The 21335-nt window shown below is 38.4% G+C and overlaps 1 protein-coding gene across 1 annotated transcript in view; it reads left to right on the top strand.

Annotated features, from left to right (window-relative positions):
• Window positions 1–20538, top strand: part of crbn (cereblon) — a 52328-nt gene extending 31790 nt beyond the window's left edge. The window contains exons 6-11 of the mRNA XM_043708387.1: window positions 5733–5795; window positions 7618–7702; window positions 8062–8177; window positions 13169–13233; window positions 16728–16859; window positions 18568–20538. Coding sequence (XP_043564322.1) covers window positions 5733–5795; window positions 7618–7702; window positions 8062–8177; window positions 13169–13233; window positions 16728–16859; window positions 18568–18751 — 645 coding nt within the window. The 3' untranslated portion in view covers window positions 18752–20538. The remainder of the gene's footprint in view (window positions 1–5732; window positions 5796–7617; window positions 7703–8061; window positions 8178–13168; window positions 13234–16727; window positions 16860–18567) is intronic.
• Window positions 20539–21335: the final 797 nt, after the last annotated feature.

The raw sequence follows: 21335 nt of genomic DNA, 5'->3' as shown, positions 1-21335 counted from the left end.
CTGAGGAGCTCTGGACAACGCCAAGCTGGATCATCACTTTGCATCAATGTGTTGGCTTCCCCCCATTATTCAGGATGGGGACTCTTTCAACTTTGCATTACCAAATCTGCGACAATGCCACTAGGCCATCACTCCTCTAAATCCAAAGAAGCTGCCTGCCTCTATCACTAAACAGGAGAAAGTGAGGACTGCAGATGCTCGAGATCAGAGCTGAAAATGTGTTGCTGGAAAAGCGCAGCAGGTCAGGCAGCATCCACGGAGCAGGAGAATCGACGTTTCGGGCATGAGCCTTCTTCAGTTTCCTGGCAACTCTGTGAAAAAGTTGCCCATTAGGTCCCTTTTAAATATTTCCCCTCAAACCGTAAACTTATGCCCTCTAGTTCTGTACTCCCCCACTCCAGGGAAAAGACTTGTCTATTTATCCTATCCATGCCCCTCCTCATTTTATAAACCTCTATAAGGTTACTCCTCAGCCTCCGATACTCCAGGGAAAACAGCCCCAGCCTATTCAATGTCTCCCTATAGCTCAAATCCTCCAATCCTGGCAATGTCCTTGTAAATCTTCTCCGAAACCTTGCAAGTTTCACAACATCCTTCCAATAGTAGGGAGACCAGAATTACACTCTGTTTCAGCCACTTTTGGAATACTATGTCCTGTACAGCCGCAACATGACCTCTCAACTCCTGTACTCCATACTCTGACCGATAAAGGAAAACATACCAAACACCGCCTTCACTATCCTGTCTACCTGTAAATTTACTTTCAAGGAGCTATGAACCTGCACTCCAAGGTCTGTTTGTTCAGCAACACTTCCTAGGACCTTACCATTAAGTGTATAAGTCCTGCTAAGCTTTGCATTCCCAAAATGCAGTACCTCACATTTGTCTAAATTAAACTCCATTTGCCACTCCTCAGCCCAATGACCCATCTGCTCAAGATCCCATTGTAATCTAAGGTAACCTTCTTCGCTGTCCACTGCACCTACAATTTTGGTGTGATGTGCAAACTTACTTACTATACGTCTTATGCTCACATCCAAATCACTTATATAAATGACGAAAAGTAGTGGACCCAGCACTGATCCTTGTAGCACTCCGCTGGTCACAGACCTCCAGTCTGAAAAACAACCCTCCACCACCACCCTCTGTCTTCTACCTTCAAGCCAGTTTTGTATCCAAATGGCTTGTTCTCCTAGTATTCCATGAGATCTAACCTGTGTGGAGTTTGCACGTTCTCCCCGTGTCTGCGTGGGTTTCCTCCGGGTGCTCCGGTTTCCTCCCACAGTCCAAAGATGTGCAGGGCCAGGTGAATTGGCCATGCTAAGTTGTCCGTCGTGTTAGGTAAGGGGTAAATGTAGGGGTATGGGTGGGTTGCGCTTCGGCGGGTCGGTGTGGACTTGTTGGGCCGAAGGGCCTGTTTCCACACTGTAATCTAATCTAGCGAAGAAGTCTCCCATGGATGATCCCTGTTGAATGCCTTACTGAAGTCCATATAGATCAAATCTACTGCTCTGCCCTCATCAGTTCTTTGTTACTTCAAAAAAACTCAATCAAGTTGGTTAGACATGATTTCCCATGCACAAAGTAATGTTGACTGTCCCTAATCAGTCCTTGCCTTTCCAAATACATGTACATCCTGTCCCTCAGGATTCCCTCCAACAACTTGCCCACCACTGACGTTCAAAAAAACTCAATCAAGTTGGTTAGACATGATTTTCCATGCACAAAGTAATGTTGACTATCCCTAATCAGTCCTTGCCTTTCCAAATACATGTACATCCTGTCCCTCAGGATTCCCTCCAACAACTTGCCCACCACTGACGTCAGGTTCACTGGTCTATAGTTCCCTGACTTGTCGTTACCACTTTTCTTCAATAGTGGCACCATGTTAGCTAGCCTCCAGTCTTCCAGCACCCCACCTGTGACTACTGATGATACAAATATCTCAGCAAGGGGCCCAGCAATCACTTCCTTAACTTCCCACAGAGATCTGGGGTACATTTGATCAGGTCCTGGGGACTTATCCACTTTTGTGCATTTCAAGACATCCAACGCTTGCTCCTCTGTAATATGGGCACTTTTCAAGATATCACCATCTATTCCCCTGCATTCTATATCTTCCATGTCCTTCTCCACAGCAAACACCGATGCAAAATACTCATTTTGTATTTCCCCCATCTCCTGTCGCTCCACACAAAGGCTGCCTTGCGGATCTTTGAGGGGCCTTATTCGCTCCCTAGTTACCCTTTTGTCCTTAAGGTATTTGTAAAAACCTTTTGGATTCTCCTTAACTTTTTTTTGCCAAAGCTATCTCATGTCCCCTTTTTGCCATCCTGATTTCCCTGTTAAGTATACTCCGACAGCCTTTAAACTCTTTGAAGGATTCACTCGATCTATCCTGTCCATACCTGACATATGGTTCCTTCCTAACCAAAACCTCAATTTCTTTATTCATCCAGCATTCCCTACACCTGCCAGTCTTTTCTTTCACCCTAATGGAATACACAGTGTGTGGACTTTTGTTATCTCATTTCTGAAGGCTTCCCATTTTCCAGCCATCGTCCATTTGCCTGCAAGCATCTGACCCCAATCAGCTTTTGAACGTTCTTACCTAATACCGTCAAAATTAGCCTTCCTCCAATTTAGAACTTTCAATTTTTAGATCCTTTTGCATCACTATTTTAAAACTAATAGAATTATGCTCATTGGCCCTAAAGTGCTTCCCCACTAACACCTCAGTCACCTGCCCTGCATTATTTCCCAAGAGTAGGTCAGGTTCTGCACCTTCTTTAGTATGTACATCCATATACTGAATCAGAAAATTTTCTTGTACACGCTTCACAAATTCCTCTCCATCTAAACCCTGAACACTCAGGCAGTCCCAATCTATGTTTGGAAAGTTGAAATCCCCTAACATAACCACGCATGAATCTTACTGATAAATAAAATCTCTTTGCAAATTTGTTTCTCAATTTCACGTTGACTATTAGGGCATCTATAATACAATCCCAATGAGGTGATCATCCATTTCTTATTTCTCAGTTCCACCCAAATAACTTCCCTGGATGTATTTCTGGGAATATCCTCCCGAAGTACAGTTGTAATGCTATCCCTTATCAAAAACGCCACTCCCCCTCCTTTCTTGCCTCCCTTTCTACCCTTCCTGTAGCATTTGTATCCTAGAACATTAAGCCGCCAGTCCTGACCATCCCTGAGCCATGTTTCCGTAATTGTTATGATATCCCAGTCCCATATTTCTAACCATGCCCTGAGTTAATCTGCCTTCCCTGTTAGGCGTCTTGCATTAAAATAAATGCAAATTAATTTCAGTCCTATCTTGTTCTCTGCTTTGTCCCTGCCTGCCTTGACTGTTTGACTCGCTTTTGTTCTCAATGTACCAGTCACAGATTGATCTCTTTCCTCATTATCTCCCTGGGACACATCCACCCCCCACTAGTTTAAATCCTTCCGAGCAGCCCTAGCAAATCTCCCAACCAGTACGGTCACTTCTACCCAGAAGAGATTCCAGTGATCCAAAAATGTGAATCCTTTTCCCATATACCAACTGTTCAGCCATGCACTCACCTGCTCTATCCCCCTATTCCAACCCTCACGAGCTCATAGCACCAGGAGTAATCCAGATATTACTACTTTCGAGGACCTCCTTTTTAAATTCCTGCCTAACTCTCTATATTCTCCCTTCAGAATCTCATTCTTTTCCCTTCCTGTGTCATTGGTTCCAATGTGTACAATGACCACCTGCTGGGCCCTCTTCCCCTTGAACATTCTGCACCCTTTGAGACATCCTTGATCCTGGCACCAGGGAGGCAACACACCATTCTGATTTTTTTGCTGCTGGCCACAGAAACATCTGTCTGTGCCTTGGACTAGAGAGTTCCCTAACACAATCGATCTCTTGGAACCCATTGTACCCCTCATGACGGTAGAGCCAGTCTCAATACCTGAAATGTAGCTGTTGGTTCTACATTCCCCTGAGAATCCATCACTCCCGACGTTTTCCAAAACAACATACTTGTTTGAAATGGTGATAGCCACAGAAGACTCCTGCACTACCTGCTTACCTTTCCTGGAGTTAACCCATCTCTGTGATTGTATCTGCGGCATTTCTACCTTCCTATGACTGCCATCCATCACACTCCCTTGCTTTTGTAAATTCTTCATTGCCTCTAACTGTCGCTCCAACCGATCCATTCAATCTGATAGGATTCGTAACCAATGTCATTTATTGCAGATATAATCCTCAGCAGCACATAAACTCTCCGATAACTCCCGAATGCGACAAGAAGAGCATATCTCTCTACTAAGGGCCATTTTTGCTGCTTCCAATCTGCAAACCCCGGAAATTGCACTGTTGAATCTTTTTGTCCATGTTTTCAAACTTTTATATTTTCTGCCTGACAGAAGAGGGCAGAGGAAAGTATAACTGGGGTGGGAGGGGTATTTGATTACGTTGGTTGCTTTCCCGAGTCAGTGGGAAGTATAGATGGATGCATGTAAGGCTGGTTTGCACCTCATTCCTGTTGGCCTTTTTGGAAAGGGCTGCCCACCTTTCTAAACTGGAAGACTGAATTATTTAAAGTGAGTACCTTACTCTTAAGATTGTTGCAGTGTGTTAAAGAATCAGATCATACATTGCAAAAATTACAGTTTTGCCACAGTATACTTAATGCATTTGGGGTCATTTGCAAAAGGTGTTAATTTAAAATGTAATTTTCTCATTTAAAGTAATATCAGTGAACTAGTATTCTAGAGGCCTAAGCTAATGCTCGAAAATACTGTTTCATATCCCATTATGGCAGCTGAGGAATTAATTCATTGAATTTATTAATTAATTTTAATCAATTGAAGTCTGATAAAGCTAGTCTCTGTATTAGTGATTATCGTAAAAGCCCATTTGATTCAGCCGTGACTTTGATGAAAAGCTGCAATTCTTGCCTCGTATGGCTATAGTCAAAACGTGTAGTGCAAGCAAAGCATAGCCGGTTAGGCAGCATCCGAGGAGCAGGTGAGTTGACATTTCAAGCATAAGCACATTCTTGGTGAAAAGCTTATGCTCAAAACATAGACTCTCCTGCTCCTCGGATGCTGCCTGCCCTGCTATGCATTGCCAGCGCCACACTCTCTTTTTGACTGATCTGCAGTCCTCACTTTCTCCTAGTATGGCTACCATTGACTTGTGTTTGACTTTTAACTGCCCTCAATGGCTATTAGGGATGTGCAGCAAATGCTGACATTGCCAAAATGTCCACATCCTTGGTAAGCTTTGTTTAAAAAATGTTGAGGCCTACTAAGATGGGCAAAACCCTTGCTCTTCATGCTGTTTCACTTTGCAAAAACTGGGTTCATATAAAATCGATGTATTCTTACACATCACTGTTTGATTATGATTTTTCAAGTTTCCTCAACAAATTACTGACTGAAAGATTAACTAACTTGCTCCCCTAATTTTTTCCAAGCCAGATTGAGCATTTTTCTAGTTTCTGATATTGCTTTGACTTGAGCATCCTCAAATGTGAAGTCTACCTCAAGCCTGTCCCCATAGCAAACTGGCTGAGGGCAACTGCTTAGTAACATGATCTATGCAGCACCAAAGCTTGAAGTTGCCTTTATAATCTTATCAGCTTTATAATCTTGTCATTTTATTATTATAATCTTACGTATGTTCATTTTGTGTGCTTGCTTTTCACAAGTTTTAATTTTCTTTACTTTAGAGAAAGTTCCATTGTGCAAATCTAACCTGGTGGCCACCATGGGTGTATTCTTTGTATGATGCAGTGAGTACAAATCTGTTTCCTTTATGCACTTCTGTAATAATCAAGATAACAAATGTCAGTTTTGTAAACTGGAACATGCTTTCATTTTTGTTACTGATGGGTCATGTCAAGAATCCCAAGATCATGTCAGGTTTTCTGTATGCTCTGCCTCTACTGCATGTTCATTTTTTCTATTCATTTCTATGCCTTACTGCTCTCTGGCAGCTTTATGTTTCTACTCATCTGCCAGACATCTGTATGTGATTGCTATGAGGTTATCCCTGCTCCAGATTAAAGTGGAGCTATCCTGGAGCTGAAGAAGCTGTGTTCCTATGGCATTGTTACTCAATCTCATGTCTCCTTACAATCTGATACTTGTTAGCCAACTGACGAAATGGAACAGACTGAATGGACCAAATTATATTTGTTTTCCTGTTGCTTGTTTCAAGTGTTCATATTGAAGCCCGAGCAGAAATTTTGAGGTGAATCGCTAGAACATTTGGAAAAAAAAAATCCTAGTACAGGATTTGGAGCAGGAAAATAACCCATCTATGAGTACCTGATTGGTCTTCAGTGCTGAGTCTGTCAGCATCTGGATCTCCAGATCTCTAGCTGAGACTATTTGCACACTATTCTCAATACATGGTCCCTAACATTGCTTCCATCATGCTCCTTACACAGTGATCACCTCTAAACTCCCTGGAGTCAATCCAGTGAGTCTCCTCTGAACTGCATCCAATACAGTTACACCCTTTCTTAAATAAGGGGACCAGAATTGTATATAATACTCCAGCTTCAATTTCATTAATGTCTTGAAAGTTAGAGCAACACCTCCCTACTTCTATATGCTCTTTCTTTCGCAATAAATGCCAAAATTCTATTTGCCTTCCTTATTACCTGCTATACTTGCAACATAGTTTTCTGCAATTCATGTTCAAGGACAGGTCTGCTTTGAAGCAGTCTGACGTTTCTCTATATTTAGATAATACTGATGTAAAGTCAGAGGCCAAAATGCAGGTAAAGAAAAGTTGGTGAATGTTGTATTAATTTGTGCTTTTTAAATAAATCATGCTGAAGTTGGAGTATGTGCAGCCTGAATCGGGCTATTCCCGAGTATTTGACCCATTACAGCGAAAGTTTAATTACCTTTGTGCTAATCACAAAATTCAGCTTTTTACGATTTAAATATATTTGCTGTGATACTCTACTTTATCCCCTTTTTGTCCAGAATTAAAATTGAGGTGAAAAATATTGATCAGTATAAACAAATTGTTTAGCATTATTAGTTTTATAAACATTTAAAAGTTTTACAGATAAATATACTAAACAGATATATTTAATCATTATTTTTAAATTCCTTAAAGTAGTGTTTCATGGTGCTGTCAAATGAATTTTCCAAAATCATTCCATCTGAGCTATTATGTCCTTTTACAAATCTATATTTGTAGATGTCTGGTTGCCATGGATTAACACTTGCATCTGATCCTCTGAATGACCTGTCAAAGCTTCTACAAGTACTAGCATTTTAGTAACGTTACATACATATGTGAGGGAATAACTTCTTAACATAGGCTCAACTGCTTCAAGATGAGATGTAGGAGAGGAAGTTAATGTTTTTGCTTTGCCAGAAAACTTGCTTCTACTGAGTTTAGTTCCTTACAGCAGATGAGGCATTGAGCAACTGTTGAAAAACTCCATGACACAGTAAATGAGTATTGAGGAACAAATAATTTAGACACTGTTGTGGTGTTCATTAAAATACTTCTCATGTAATGTAATTTTTAAAGTATAATTAGTCATCTATTGGTTCGTGCAGTCTTCTTATACTTTTGTCCATATATAGGAAATATTAATGGAAAGAATGAAAGTCCAGCTTCGTGAGTGGGATGAAAATCTCAAGGATGATTCGCTTCCTTCAAATCCTGTGGGTAAGAATTAATTGAGAATGTCGCTTTTCTGGCACTTAATTCCAAAAAGAATTCTATCCTTTATCCTCAAGGTTTTTTGTCTGTAAAACAAACTGATGTAATTTTTAAAACTGTAACTTGGTGTATTTAGTGCATGTTTAGCAGGTTAGTTAGTTGTTGTTATCCATTTCAGTTTAAATAGTAGAATAAACAAATGAAGCTACTGCTGTTGTTACTTCCATAAAAGTATTCATGGTTTTTCTACAAAGTATCTGGTCAGGATTATTTAAATTTACGTGCACTAAGATGAAAAGGGTTTGAGGATGAAGGGGAGTGAATTTGCTATTCCTTCAACAGAAATGATTAATTACTGTGTTTAGATTTTTCTTACAGAGTTGCTGCTTGTTTACCTATTGATGATGGTTTAAGAATTGAGCTTTTAAAAATCGGCAGTGCTATTCAGCGGCTGCGTTGTGAATTGGATCTGATGGACAAAGTAAGTGCTGAAGAGATTGGCTTTAAATAAATTATAATTACCTATTTAAATCAGTCTAACTAATAAGTTTTGAAACCCAGTAGGCACTGTAATTAAAAGCTTTAGCAATGCTATAGTATTTCCGATATATCAATGTTGAAACTCATGTCCATTCAGTAAATGTTGAGTTTGGTAACAATGCAGCTTCTGAGGTTGCACCCCATGGATATGTGCCAGTGACGTGACTGCCACTATTATATTAAAATTTGCACATAAATCTGTAAATATATTGCTAGCAAAGGACATCTCTCTCACACACACACACTCCATCCTCATCCTCCCCAGCCAAATTCGTGAAACATCTTGCTGGTGGTCCAGCCCCGCTCATCTATTGATGTTATCCACAATTATTTTCTCACCTACATTCTTGCCAACTGACTAAGTCTTGCTACCAAATGTATAAATTCTTTTTCCTTATCCCACACTATCAAGTCAAGCCATTATATCATTGAATTTCCTTGCTAAGGGCTTGGTGACTTAAGGCCATGATGGTGTCCTTCAGTGTTTATTACAAATGTTATGTCTTTTGTAAGTTTATTGTACTGTTAATCCTTTACTCCAACATTCTTTACTAACATTTTCCTGCTTTTAGAATAGATGGAAAATTTGCCTTTGTAACTTAGAACATAAAAGGCAATTGTATCAAAGTTTCTGCACTTTAGTTTCTTTAGGCGAGAGGTTAGGTTCTGATTGCGTAAATGGCAAATTCACAGTTTTTCCAAATACAGAAGGTTTGTCATTTTCTATATCCCATTTAGATTCAGAGTCATAGCGATGTACAGCATGGAAACAGACCTTTCAGTCCAACTCGTCCATGCTGACCAGATATCCCAACCTAATCTAGAACCACTTGCTAGCCACCTGGCCCATATCCCTCCAAACTCTTCCTATTCATATACCCATCAAAATGCCTCTTAAATGTTGCAATTGTACCAACCTCCATCACTTCCTCTGGCAGCTCATTCCACACACGCACCACCCTGTGCGTGAAAAAGTTGCCCCTTAGGTCTGTTTTATATCTTTCCCCTCTCACGCTAAGCCTATGTCCTCTAGTTCTAGACTCCCCCACCCGAGGGAAAAGACTTTTTGTTTGTTTATCCTATCCATGCCCCTCATGATTTTATAAAACTCTATAATGTCACCCCAGGGACTCATGATTTTATAAAACTCTATAATGTCACCCCAGGGAAAACAGCCCCAGCCTATTCCACCTCTACCAATAGCTCAAATCCTCCAACCCTGGCATCATCCTTGTAAATCTTTTCTGAACCCTTTCATGTTTCACAACATCCTTCCGATAGGAAGGAGACCAGAATTACACGCAATATTCCAACAGTGGCCTAATCAATGGCCTCCCAACTCCTGTACCTAATACTCAGACCAATAAAGGAAAGCATACCAAAAGCCACCTTCACTATCCTATCTGTCTGCGACTCTACTTTCAAGGTGGCATGGTGGCACCGTGGATGGCATGGTGGCACAGTGGTTAGCACTGCTGCCTCACAGCGCCAGAGACCCGGGTTCAACTCCCGCCTCGGGCAACTGTAATGTAATGTAATCTAATCTAATCTATGAACCTGCACTCCAAGGTCTCTTTGTTCAGCAACACTCCCTAGGACCTTACCATTAAGTGTATAAGTCCCGCTAAGATTTGCATTCCCAAAGTGCAGCACCTTGTATTTGTCTAAATTAAACTTCATCTGCCACTCCTTAGTCCATTGATCAAGGTCCCGTTGTCATCTGAGGTAACCTTTGCTGTCCACTACACCTCCAATTTTGGTGTTATCTGCAAACTTCCAACCAAATCCCTTATGCACACTTCCAAATCATTTATATAAATGACAAAAAGTAGGGGACCCAGCACTGATCCTTGTGGCACCCCACTGGTCACAGGCCTTCAGTATGAAAAACAACCCTCCACCACCACCACCCTCTGTCTTCTACAGGTTGTGATAACCCTTTATCCGAAATCCCAAAATCTGAAAAACTCCAAAGTCCGACGATTTTTTATCTCATCAACAAGTTTGTTTGGCGTGCAAACAGTTAACCTAAGTCAACATCTACTGCATGCGTGTCACTCAGATGTGACGTGGGGGCATGACCCAGCACCAGCAGGCCTTGATTCTGTTTCAAGGCCCCTTTTTGCTCATTAGAGTATGCTCCTCCAGTAAGATTTTTTAAAAATTTCATCATCCAACTGTCACTTATTCTGAAATTCGAAAAATACTGAATTCCGAAAACCAGCTTGTCCTGAGCATTTCAGATAATGTATTGTGCATGTGTATCTTCATTTGTACTTTTATTTAATGACCTACTTAATGGCATCAGTAGTTCACTGAATGCATCACCTATGCTAACAAAAATAATTGATTCTTGCTATTTTACATGGAATGATAAATTCATCATGAAATCGTTGCAGTATCATCCCATGTGAAAGTCGTGAGATGCTAATTTTATTCTGATCCTTAATACTCAGATTAAGTTGCATTTAACATTCTACTGTACAATTAGTGGGCTGAAACTTCTTGTGACTAATGCATTGCCCCTGTGTTGATGCTTGCTTCCATTATCATTTTCTGAATTTTCCATTTCTTGTTTAGTTTTGAATACTCTATTATTGTTAGTTAAAAATCACACAACACCAGGTTATAGTCCAACAGGTTTAATTGGAAGCACACTAGCTTTCGGAGCGATGCTGGTGTTGTGATTGTTAACTTTGTACACCCCAGTCCAATACCGGCATCTCCAAATCCTGTTATAGTTAGGGACAGTTCATGGCATGATGGTATTTTGAGGAGTTTCTGAAACATCGATTGACTACACCCTGGACATTTCTTGGCTTTATTCTTTATTCTGAGTCTTAAATTCTCTTCTCTTCTCAAAATTGTCAAAAGCATTTTGTCATTATTTCTCAGTTTACTATCTTTTCACATTGCGTTGTGTCCCACATCTAGATGTTAATAAACTATCGACACCATTGTACTGTATTTTTTTTGCTGTACGGTCAATTGCTGCATTTGCACCACATAACCTGCTGGAAAACATTTTATAAGGAGTTTCTTACATTTGTTCGAGCAGTGTGGTTTATCTGCAAATTTAATTCTTATCAAAATTAAAATCTGTATAAATTCATTTACCTTGGTGTAGTCTAATAACTTAACTCCCAGCACAAATTGGGTAATTTCCATATAGAATTTCTGTGGTATTGCATACTGTCTATAGAATCCCATCATGCTCTCTTCTATCAAACTATCTTCACTCATTGAGTTTGATAAAATCTGACAATGCCTCGGAAGCAGTTAGTAAATTATCTTTGTTTAAATATTATCCACGCAAGTTAAAAATTTGTCCAAACCTTCCTTCATGTCCATAGAATATCTCCAATTCTGTAAATCTTTGCTACTTCTGCTTTTACATGTAGCGAAAGAATCAAGGCCATATCTTTTTCTTCGGTAATGTTATGGCACAGCATGTTAATTCTGTTAATTAAACTAAACACCCAGAAAAGCTCACTCAACTTGTAATCTGTTAAAATTTGAGTGATAGCGAACTCTCAAATTTCACTATTTAAAGAAAATAATATATATATTCTTTAACTCTAACTCTAAAAGTGAACATGAGACAACAACTATTCACAACTCTAAGTCCCCCTTTCTCTTAACTGCTTATTATCTGCCTCCAACTCTAACAATGTACTGTTCCAATAAAACACTTACTAAAATTACATTAAATTAATTTCAAAACCATATGGCTGCTGCCGTCTTTGGTGTCTGTCTTGCGGCTGAAGATCTCTCCAGGTCGTCTTTTTCTTGTTACTGTAAAGGTGTTTCATATGAAAAGGTACCTTTGATAGAGAGTTTCAACGTCTTTGGTCTCTCTCGATTGCAGCTACTGTCTAATTTTCAAAATGCCTACTTTTTTATATCCCCAACATCATATAGTCTCATTGGTTCGATGTTGGCAAAACAATAAATTCAAACTCGATTCAGTTTTAGTACCCTGGGGGGATAATTTAAACTGGTTATGTTCGAATTGTTGTCAAAACAGCAATCAACTCGGGTATCTATTTCACAGCAAAATGTTACATATTTTCAATTTTCAATTTGCTCTTGTAAGCTCTCAGTGCAAATCAGCATTCACTCTCTAAGAGGTACAGTACATACCTTCAACTTCATAACAGCAAAAAAGTAACCCACGTCTACATAGTTACTTCATTTTTCCACTGAGCATAAGGGCCACATTCAGTAAACAGATGGTTACTTTTTCTTCAGGTTTTTGACTCTGTCATCGCTTTGAAGTTTTCTCTTTGAAAACTAAGCATTACTACAGCTAATCTTTGACTTTGGAACAACTAGCCATCTTCAGCTATCCCTGGAACCAACAAAAGGTTACGTGCTCTTTATACAGAGTGCAGGCATTTACTTTTCCAGTAGTTACATTCCAACACACTTGTCACAAAACACCACTATATCGATTATCTGATAAATGCTTCTGGTGAATGCTTGCCAGTGATGTATTGGATAGCACAGCATGCACCATTTCTGGTGCCAACTGACAAGACAAAACTCAGTGACGTCAGTCGTAATACATTGACACAGTGTGCAACAAGGGCATTGCACAGTAGCTGGCACCCAGCTTTTGGGTGTCAGGAGTTAGCATTAGACAAATCTAATGACCAAAATAATGTAATCCAGGATTGTCATGAATGACATGGAAATATCATTGGATAAGGTACATGAAAGCTGCTTGTGTTTCATTCCAAAGGCTCAAATGATTTGCAGTTTTTGGGATAAAATGTTTTATGAATGCTCCAGCACTCTGACATAATTTCTGTTATTTGCAAACAATTGCCATTTACTGTAGTAAGTCCAAATCAAGGCCATTGAGCCCTTTTGTGACGGATATGCTTTCAAATTGTGTATATCTAATTATAACTAATTTTTGATTTACAGTGTACGTCTCTTTGTTGTAAAAGGTGTTATCACACAGAAATAACCACCAAAAATGATATTTTCAGGCAAGTTTCCATTTTGATGTATTTGCAATAGGATATTAATTTTGTAAAATAGCACGTGACCTTTGGTCTCTTTGCAGTGCTGGTCTATATTAAAAACAAATTGTTGTGGTTGACATCATAGTAAGACCATAAGACATAGAAGCACAAGTAGACCATTCAGCCTAGCAAACCTGCAGTGTCATTGAATGAGATCATGGATAATCTGAATTCTCAACTCCACTTTTCTATCTTTTCCCTAAAATCCTTGATTCACTTACTAATCAAAAAGCTCTCTATCCTAGCATTGAATGTACTTAATGACCCAGCCTCTACACTTCTGTGATGAGGAATTCATAGATTGACTACCCTCTGAGAGAAGAAACCCTCCTCATTTCTGTCCTATCTGGTCCTAAACTCTCCCACAGGAAGAATCAGCCTCTCCACATTTACCCTGTTAAGTCCCCTAAGAACCTTCTATGTTTCAATAAGGTCACTCTTCATTCTTCCAGACTCCAATGCTTCTAGGTCCAACCTACTCAACTTCCTGTCATAAGGAAGAATCTCTGTGGCTGGTATCATGCTAGGGAATCTCCTCTGGACTGTCTCCAATGCCAGTGTATATTTCATTAAATATGGGGATTAATACTCTTCATAGTATTATAGGTTTGGTCTAACTAACGTCTTGTATAATTTTCGTGAGACTTCCCTATTTTTATACTCCATTCCCTTTGAAATAAAAACCAACATTTGTGTTTGCCTTCCCTATTGTCTGCTGACCTTGTGTGCTAACTTTGAGATTTATGCAAAGGGCCTCCCAAATCCCCATCTACTGTAAGTTTCTCCAGTTAAATGATATTCAGCTCCAGTACTCTTCCAAAGTATTGTTTCATATTCCATCAACCAAGTTTTTGCTACTTGTCTGTAACCCTGTCTGGTTGTCTTTCCACTTATTTTTGTCATGTGCAAACTTGACTTTGACACACTGACTTCCTTCATTCATATTGTTAATGTATATTGTTAATAATTGTGGCTGATCCTTGTGGCATGCTAGTAATTACAGGTTTGCGTTCTATAAATGCCCCCTATTAGTTAGCCAACCTTCAATTCAACAGCATTTTAGACTCTTGACTTAAAGTAGATTTCTGTGTAGTACCTTTTTTGAGTATCTTATGGAAAAATATTACATCTACTGGTTCTCATTTATCTATCCTGCACATTACCTCCTGTAGTAATTGAAACCAGCTGGACCTTGTTGACTGAGATCCTTGATTAAGATTGGTAATGGGCCAATCAGGAAAGCCCTAGGTAACCAATATCATGAGGAGGTTTAGAATCTCCTCAGTTCATGCAATTGATTATGAGCTGGCTGGTCACAGCCAGTGTATTGTGCACAAGTAAATAAAGGGTGACTTGGTAATGGGATACCGGTCTCTGTGCTGTTATTTGACTTCTTCAAAGAATTTTAATGCATTTATAGATGTGATTTTCCCTTAATTAAGCCATGCTGACTCTACCTGATTAGATCTTTAACAAATTATCTGTGATTACATCCTTTAGTTTAGATGCAGATATTTTCTCGACGACAGATGCTAAGCTACAGGTCTATAGTTTCCTGTGAGTGTTTTTTTTGTCAACTTCCTTTTTTGAATAAAGGTGCTACATTGACAATTTTCCAATTCTCCAGCCTTTCCAGAATCTGAGGATGGTTGGCATGTCCCCTTCTCAGAATCATGCTTTCTCACTGGGATGCATCTTTATGTTCCATGAACTATTAAATGTCTGCCCTTGTTCCTCAACAGTCTTTGCTGCAAATCTCCTTTCCCAGTCCTTCTGTTCAGGTGTACCCACATTCCTTTGTACTTACCCTCACTGAAGTTTAGTATTGTTATTTTTGATCCAGGTTTCTACCCTTCAACCTAAATGCTAACTGTTACCATGTTATCGTTACTGTTATCTCTTTTTTACTCATTATTTATTACGCATCACCAAATCCAAAAAACCCAAGCTGTGGTTGATCCCACAACATTTTTCTAGGAAACTGTCCTAAATGCACTCAAAATTCTTCTTTCTGGCTAATTCTGTCAATTTGTCTTTCCTAGTCTACAGAATGCACTGCATTTTTATGTCCTCCATTCCTGATTTATTCTTTCTCACCATATAGCTATAGCTAGGGGTACCTATAGAGTAGATTATAAATAAATTATAAACTGTAATGCTGTCTTCCCCTTGTTATTTTCATCGCCCTTGTTCTTCTATCCAGCATGACCAGACCAAGCAGTTGCCCGATGTTTCAAACACTACTAGCTTCAAGTAACTTCCAGTAATGACTCTGCTCCCAAAACTGAGAGTCATAGCCACCTTTTGCGCAATAATGGGAAAATATTGAAGTTAAATCCCAAAGCATCAGGTCAAATAAATGAAACTTAGATTTTTTTTAAAATAAAAGTTACTATTCACTGTTTCTATAAATCAATGTTGCTGGAGCTATCTGCTCCCAGATATAAATAGTCTGTTAGGAAAGTCTTATCGCAAAGGTGCTTGTATGGTCAAACTGGGTATTACTGCAAAAATATGATAAAATGACCTTTTTTGTTCTGAAAGAAAAAGCAGGAATAGAGCATTGAGTCCCATTGTGTCTATTTTGGCATACAGTTGGATCACAGCTGACCTGCACCCAACCTGTGTGCCTTTGTTCCCTACATTTTATGACAAAAAGTTATTTATCTCAGTCTTAAATGACAGTAGACTAACTCTGTAGGCATAGCCTCCAGACTTCCACTCCTGTTTTATTTGAAATATTGCTTTCTTCATTTCACACTTAAAATACTTTATCTTCCCATGTTCTGGATTTCCCCTCCAAGAAAAGTAGGCTTCTTTTAATTACTCATTTGACATAACCTTAATGAGATCACCCCTCAACCTTAATTAAAATTAGTTTTATGCAGCTTGTCTGCATAATTTAATTATTCAAGCCTTAGTATTCTAAACTGTAGACCCTCCAAGGCTGATATCATCTTCCTGAGGGCAGTGCTCAACTCTGAATACGGTACTCCAGATAGGATCTAGCCAAGTTTGCATACGATTGAAACATACTTTCTTGTTTTTCATTTCATCATCCTGAAGGGGAAGGATAAATTCCTTTCAACATTTTCATTACTTTCTGTGCCTTTTAAATAGCTTTTAGTGATTTGTATCTCACCAGTAATCCTTCAGGTTTTCTCTCTAGTCCGTAATCCATCACTCCCCCACATTGAGTTACATCTGTAGTTTTGATCATCCATCTGGGCTGTATGCCCTCTGTAACTTCCTGCTCTCATCCATGTATTCATTCTGCATCCTAAGTTGGTGACATCTGAAATTTGAGGTAATGTGCATATTTGAATAAAGTTATTAATATATGCAGTGAAATGCTGAACTCCATTTTTATAGAAACTGAACTGATTCAGAGATTTGTTTTTAATGGTTTGCATAATTATCCACTGCTTGACTATTCCTATCCACTTTTTATTTTAAAGTTTGTCCTTGTATGGACCCATGGCTGCCTATGTGAATCCTCATGGTTATGTACATGAAACCCTCACCGTATATAAAGCTAACAACCTGAACTTAATTGGTCGACCATCAACTCAGCATAGCTGGTTCCCTGGGTAATCATAGTTAATCACATTATTTGTAATGTCAAATTTGTCACTTGTCTGCTATACTGAAGTCACTTTTCTGGTTCTATTGTCTACTTCATTTCAATCATTTTATTATTTAGCAGCATTAAATGTTGTCATGACAGTAGCATATTCACTTGAATAGTATTGATTGTATTCTGTTACATAGCTTTGAAAATGTGTTTGACTCCAGTTTCTGCAGAGCTCTAAATCCAGACAGTTGCATCTATTTAAATGCTAATCATAGAGCTGTACAGCATGGAAATAGACCCTTCGGTCTCACCCGTCCATGCCGACCAGACATCCTAAATTACTCTAGTCCCACTTGCCAGCATTTTGACTATATACCTGTAAGTCTTTCCTGTTCACGTACCCATCCAGATGCCTTGTAAATGCTGTAATTGTACCAGCCTCCACTACTTCTGACAGCTCATTCCATACACTTAACATCCTTTGCGTAGAAAAAGTTGCTCCTTAGGTTCTTTTTAAATCTTCCCCTCTCACCTTAAATGTATGCTCTCTCGTCCTGGACTTCCCCATCTCAGGGCAAAGACCTTGTTTATTTACTGTGCCCGTGCCCCTCATGATTTTTATAAATCTCTAAAAGCTCACCCCTCGGCCTTCAATGCTGAACACAGCACGACAGGGAAAATAGCCTCAGCATATCCCTACACCTCAAATCCTCTAACCCTGGCAACATCCTAGTAAATCTCTTCTGAACCCTTTCAAGTTTCACAACATCCTCCCTATAGCAGGAAAACCAGAATTGGACACAGTGTTCCAAAAGTGGCCTAACAAATGTCCTTTATAGCCACAATATGACCTCCCAACTCCTATATTCAATGCTCTGACCAATAAAGGCAAGCGTACCAAACACTACCTTCACTATCCTATATAGCTGCGACTCTACTTTCAAGGAGCTATGAACCTGCCCTCCAAGGTCTCGTTGTTCAGTAACATTCCCCAGGACTTTACCATTAAGTATATAAATTCTGTCTTGATTTGCCTATCCAAAATGCAGCACTAAATGATCTAAGTTAAATTCCATCTGCCGATGTTTATTCATACAAAACAAGTAAGTTTGCCTTAAGTTTCTGCAAAGTTTGAAAGACAAAAAAAAAACAAATTGTGCATTGAGGAAAAGTGAAATTTCAGATTATTGAAGCAAAATTAAATTCTAAATGACTTAGTTGGATGTTGTTGAGCTACAGGAAAAGCTTTCCTGTTGAAATAAGAATTCAGTATCTGAAGAATATAGTGAATTGATCATGACCTCTAAGTACAGAGTAAAATATCACCAGGGAATATTGATATTGCTGTCTAAAAATGCTGAGTAAATGCTTCCACTGAAAATATGTAGAACAAAGGTAGTTTTGTTTCGGGAAAATCTTGTTAATTCCTAGTGTGGAATGCTTTTACGGATGCACTGGAAGAAACAAATTTGGGCCAAGTAGCACATTTAAAAGTTCTATAGATGAAATTGGGTTGAATTTTGCACATCTGATTTGGCTAAAATAAATGTGCAATTCATCTGGCTTCATCTCTGTTAAACAATAACAAAAAAATTAATAATAAATGAACAAAATTCAGAAACAACTGAAAATAAAATCATGTCTTGTAAGGAACATGAACTATCTGCAATTGATGTGCTTGTATGTTCCATGTATCTTTTATTTTGGTACAAAATATTTTGCAGGTTTGCATGGACTATAGCCCAGTGCCGAACATGTGGTAGTCATATGGGCTGGAAATTTACAGCAACTAAGAAAGATATGTTGCCGCAGAAGTTTTGGGGATTAACACGGTCAGCTTTGCAACCCAGAATTCCAGAATTGGATGATGAAAATCAGCAGGAAGGATGCTGGCGACCATGTCTTTAATACAGACACACACACGCACACTTGTATATGTGTCTATATAAATATATGAATGAAAGTGAATAGCACTGTAGTTACTTGTGCCAAGAGATGAAATCTCTTTCTGCTAAATAAGTTATTCAATCAAATAACCAACTCTAAGCGGCAGACACAACTTTTATCTGTTGAATCTGATGATTTTGAACTTAATCATTCAGGTTTTAAATTCAAAGAGCTGACAAAGCACTATTTGAAATATGCTTGCACATTGTTCTCATTAAGTAAAAAAATTGCAATACTGTTGTAGGCCACCTTCCAGATTAATAAATGTCAACTTGGGGGGTCCTTTTTGAATTAACATAATGGCCTTGCAATCTGGATATTATGTATTTTTATTTAGGGTGGTGAAATTCTCAAAAATGGACTGTGGAAGATTAGGTGTATCATTTAGGGCTGTTCTTAACCATTACTTTCTTTCTCTTTCAGATTTAAACCATCTGTATTTTTTTTTAAATGGATTAGTATTTCACATTTCTAGTTACAGCATTTGGTCTTGATTGAAAATTTTGGGTTATTTATTGAGAGATTATTTGGAAGAGTACTTTAGATGACTATGATTTATCCTCGTGTAAATAACCATCTTCTCGTCTCTGAGTCAATTGACTTGTTGACAATTTCAGGAATTCAATTGTATTCCCAAGATTGGGTATGGAATGTAGCTGTTGCATTGCCTTTCACCTCCCACTTCCCTTCTGAAAGCAAATGTCCGAAAAGGACCCTGATGTTAAATCCCAATAGTCAGTTTTACAAATTTGAACTCCTAGTAAGGAGTGCCTGGTGTGAATGTCTCAAATTTGGATGCAAGTTTCCTTCTCTGATTTTCCTCTTTCACTTTTGGGGAGTGCTCATACAGATTCCAGATATATACACCCAATGCGTATGTTCTTTTGTCAGAAGTAATTGGATAAAATCAACCCATTAGTTCAGTGACTAACTTTGAAAACAAGATAATGTTAGCAATCCAAATAGGAGGGCATTGTATTTCAATTTTACATAAATGTTAATGAATAGCAGTTTTCTGCGTGATCTTCCAATGTTTACGATGCTCCTGACTTCCAGAATTTTATATTTAAAGTATTTATGTTTTGTAACATTAAAATGCTAAGCAGTCCAATTATGTTTTGTTCATCATTTTGCATTAATCTGGGAGCTGACTTTTAACAAGCTTATTGTAGCAACTTAATGCTTCATTTATAATTTTGTTCAATAGATCTGCAGTTATTCGTCTGCTGAGCCTGTTGCAAAAATTGTCATCTGCTGAAAACATTTCAGAGTAGCAAGTGTAATATAAAGTGTTAGAGCAGAATTTGATTAAATGCAATGGTGATGTGGTCAACTTGTTAATAAGGCACTACAGTGCTGTTCTGTTGTCTTTTGTTCTGGCAAATTACTTAGTTCTAAGTGATGTCCAGTGGATAAGATTTATTTTTCTTGAAAACAGTCTGTAAATAATAGCATTTACTGCTTGTTTAGTAATTCAGAATCATTGCGTTGAAAGCATTGTTTTAATTGCAAGTGTTCTGAGAAGCAATGCACTTTTCAGTAATGCTGGCTTGTTCTTGCCTTTGTTCCATTGAAACAAAGAAATTATATTATTTACAAAGTAATTAAAAATGAATGGCAATACAGCAAAGCCCATTGAAGAGATTTTGAAGACCTTAGCTGTAACTGTACCTTGCTGTATTTTTTATGCTAGAAAACAACTTCCATGGTTTTGTTTAATGAAAAAATTAAAGTAATGTTTTATAAGATGAAAAGTTTATTTGATTTTGCTTTGTTAAATTGAATTTCCAAAATATAAGCGATATTTAAAATGGCTGAGCAGTAGTTTAAGTATTGCACTTAGGAGACTAGTTGAATTTAAAACCAGTTTTGAAGCAACCATGATAATTAGGAAGCTGTCTAGAATAGAACTGTTCCATCATAACATACAAAGTATCTGAAAGCAGATTAGAGAAGAGTGTGTAAGTCTACTTATGGCACAATAAGTGGAAAGAGAAAGTGCTGCATTTTAGTTGAAGAGTACTTAATGTCCAGAATCTGAGCGGTTAGAAACCCCTATTTGAAGGGATGGTCTGAGGCTACACTCTTAATGCAAGAAATAAAAATTGAAAATTTTTGCATGAAAATGCAAGTTTCCTTGAAATTTATTTAATGTAATAAGCAAAAAGTACCAAATATTAAAATTGCACCATACCAAAGGCGACAATTATATTTTAGATACTGATCCTTCAGAACCGAATGCTTCAGAATTTGGATAGTTCATGATGTTAATTTGTTTCTTCATGCTGAGGGTGGGATCTTCCTGATATCATAGGTAGTCAAGGTGGTGCTATCACTGAGGGGCCTCCCCACACCTGCAGCACTTTAGAAAGTAGTTGTTGCTCCTCCGTGTTAACTAAGGCAAACACCGATAAAAGCTTGCCTCACCTCGTAACCTGTTAAATGAGTGAGTGACAGAGAACTCCAAACTTCAGTCATTTAAAGGAAATAACTTTTTTTCTAACTTTTATTAGTGAGCACAAAACTATTGGAAGGAAATCCAGAG

This window comes from Chiloscyllium plagiosum, chromosome 18 (assembly GCF_004010195.1).
Source record: "Chiloscyllium plagiosum isolate BGI_BamShark_2017 chromosome 18, ASM401019v2, whole genome shotgun sequence".
NCBI lineage: Eukaryota > Metazoa > Chordata > Chondrichthyes > Orectolobiformes > Hemiscylliidae > Chiloscyllium > Chiloscyllium plagiosum.
This window is presented reverse-complemented; position numbering and strand designations above follow the sequence as displayed.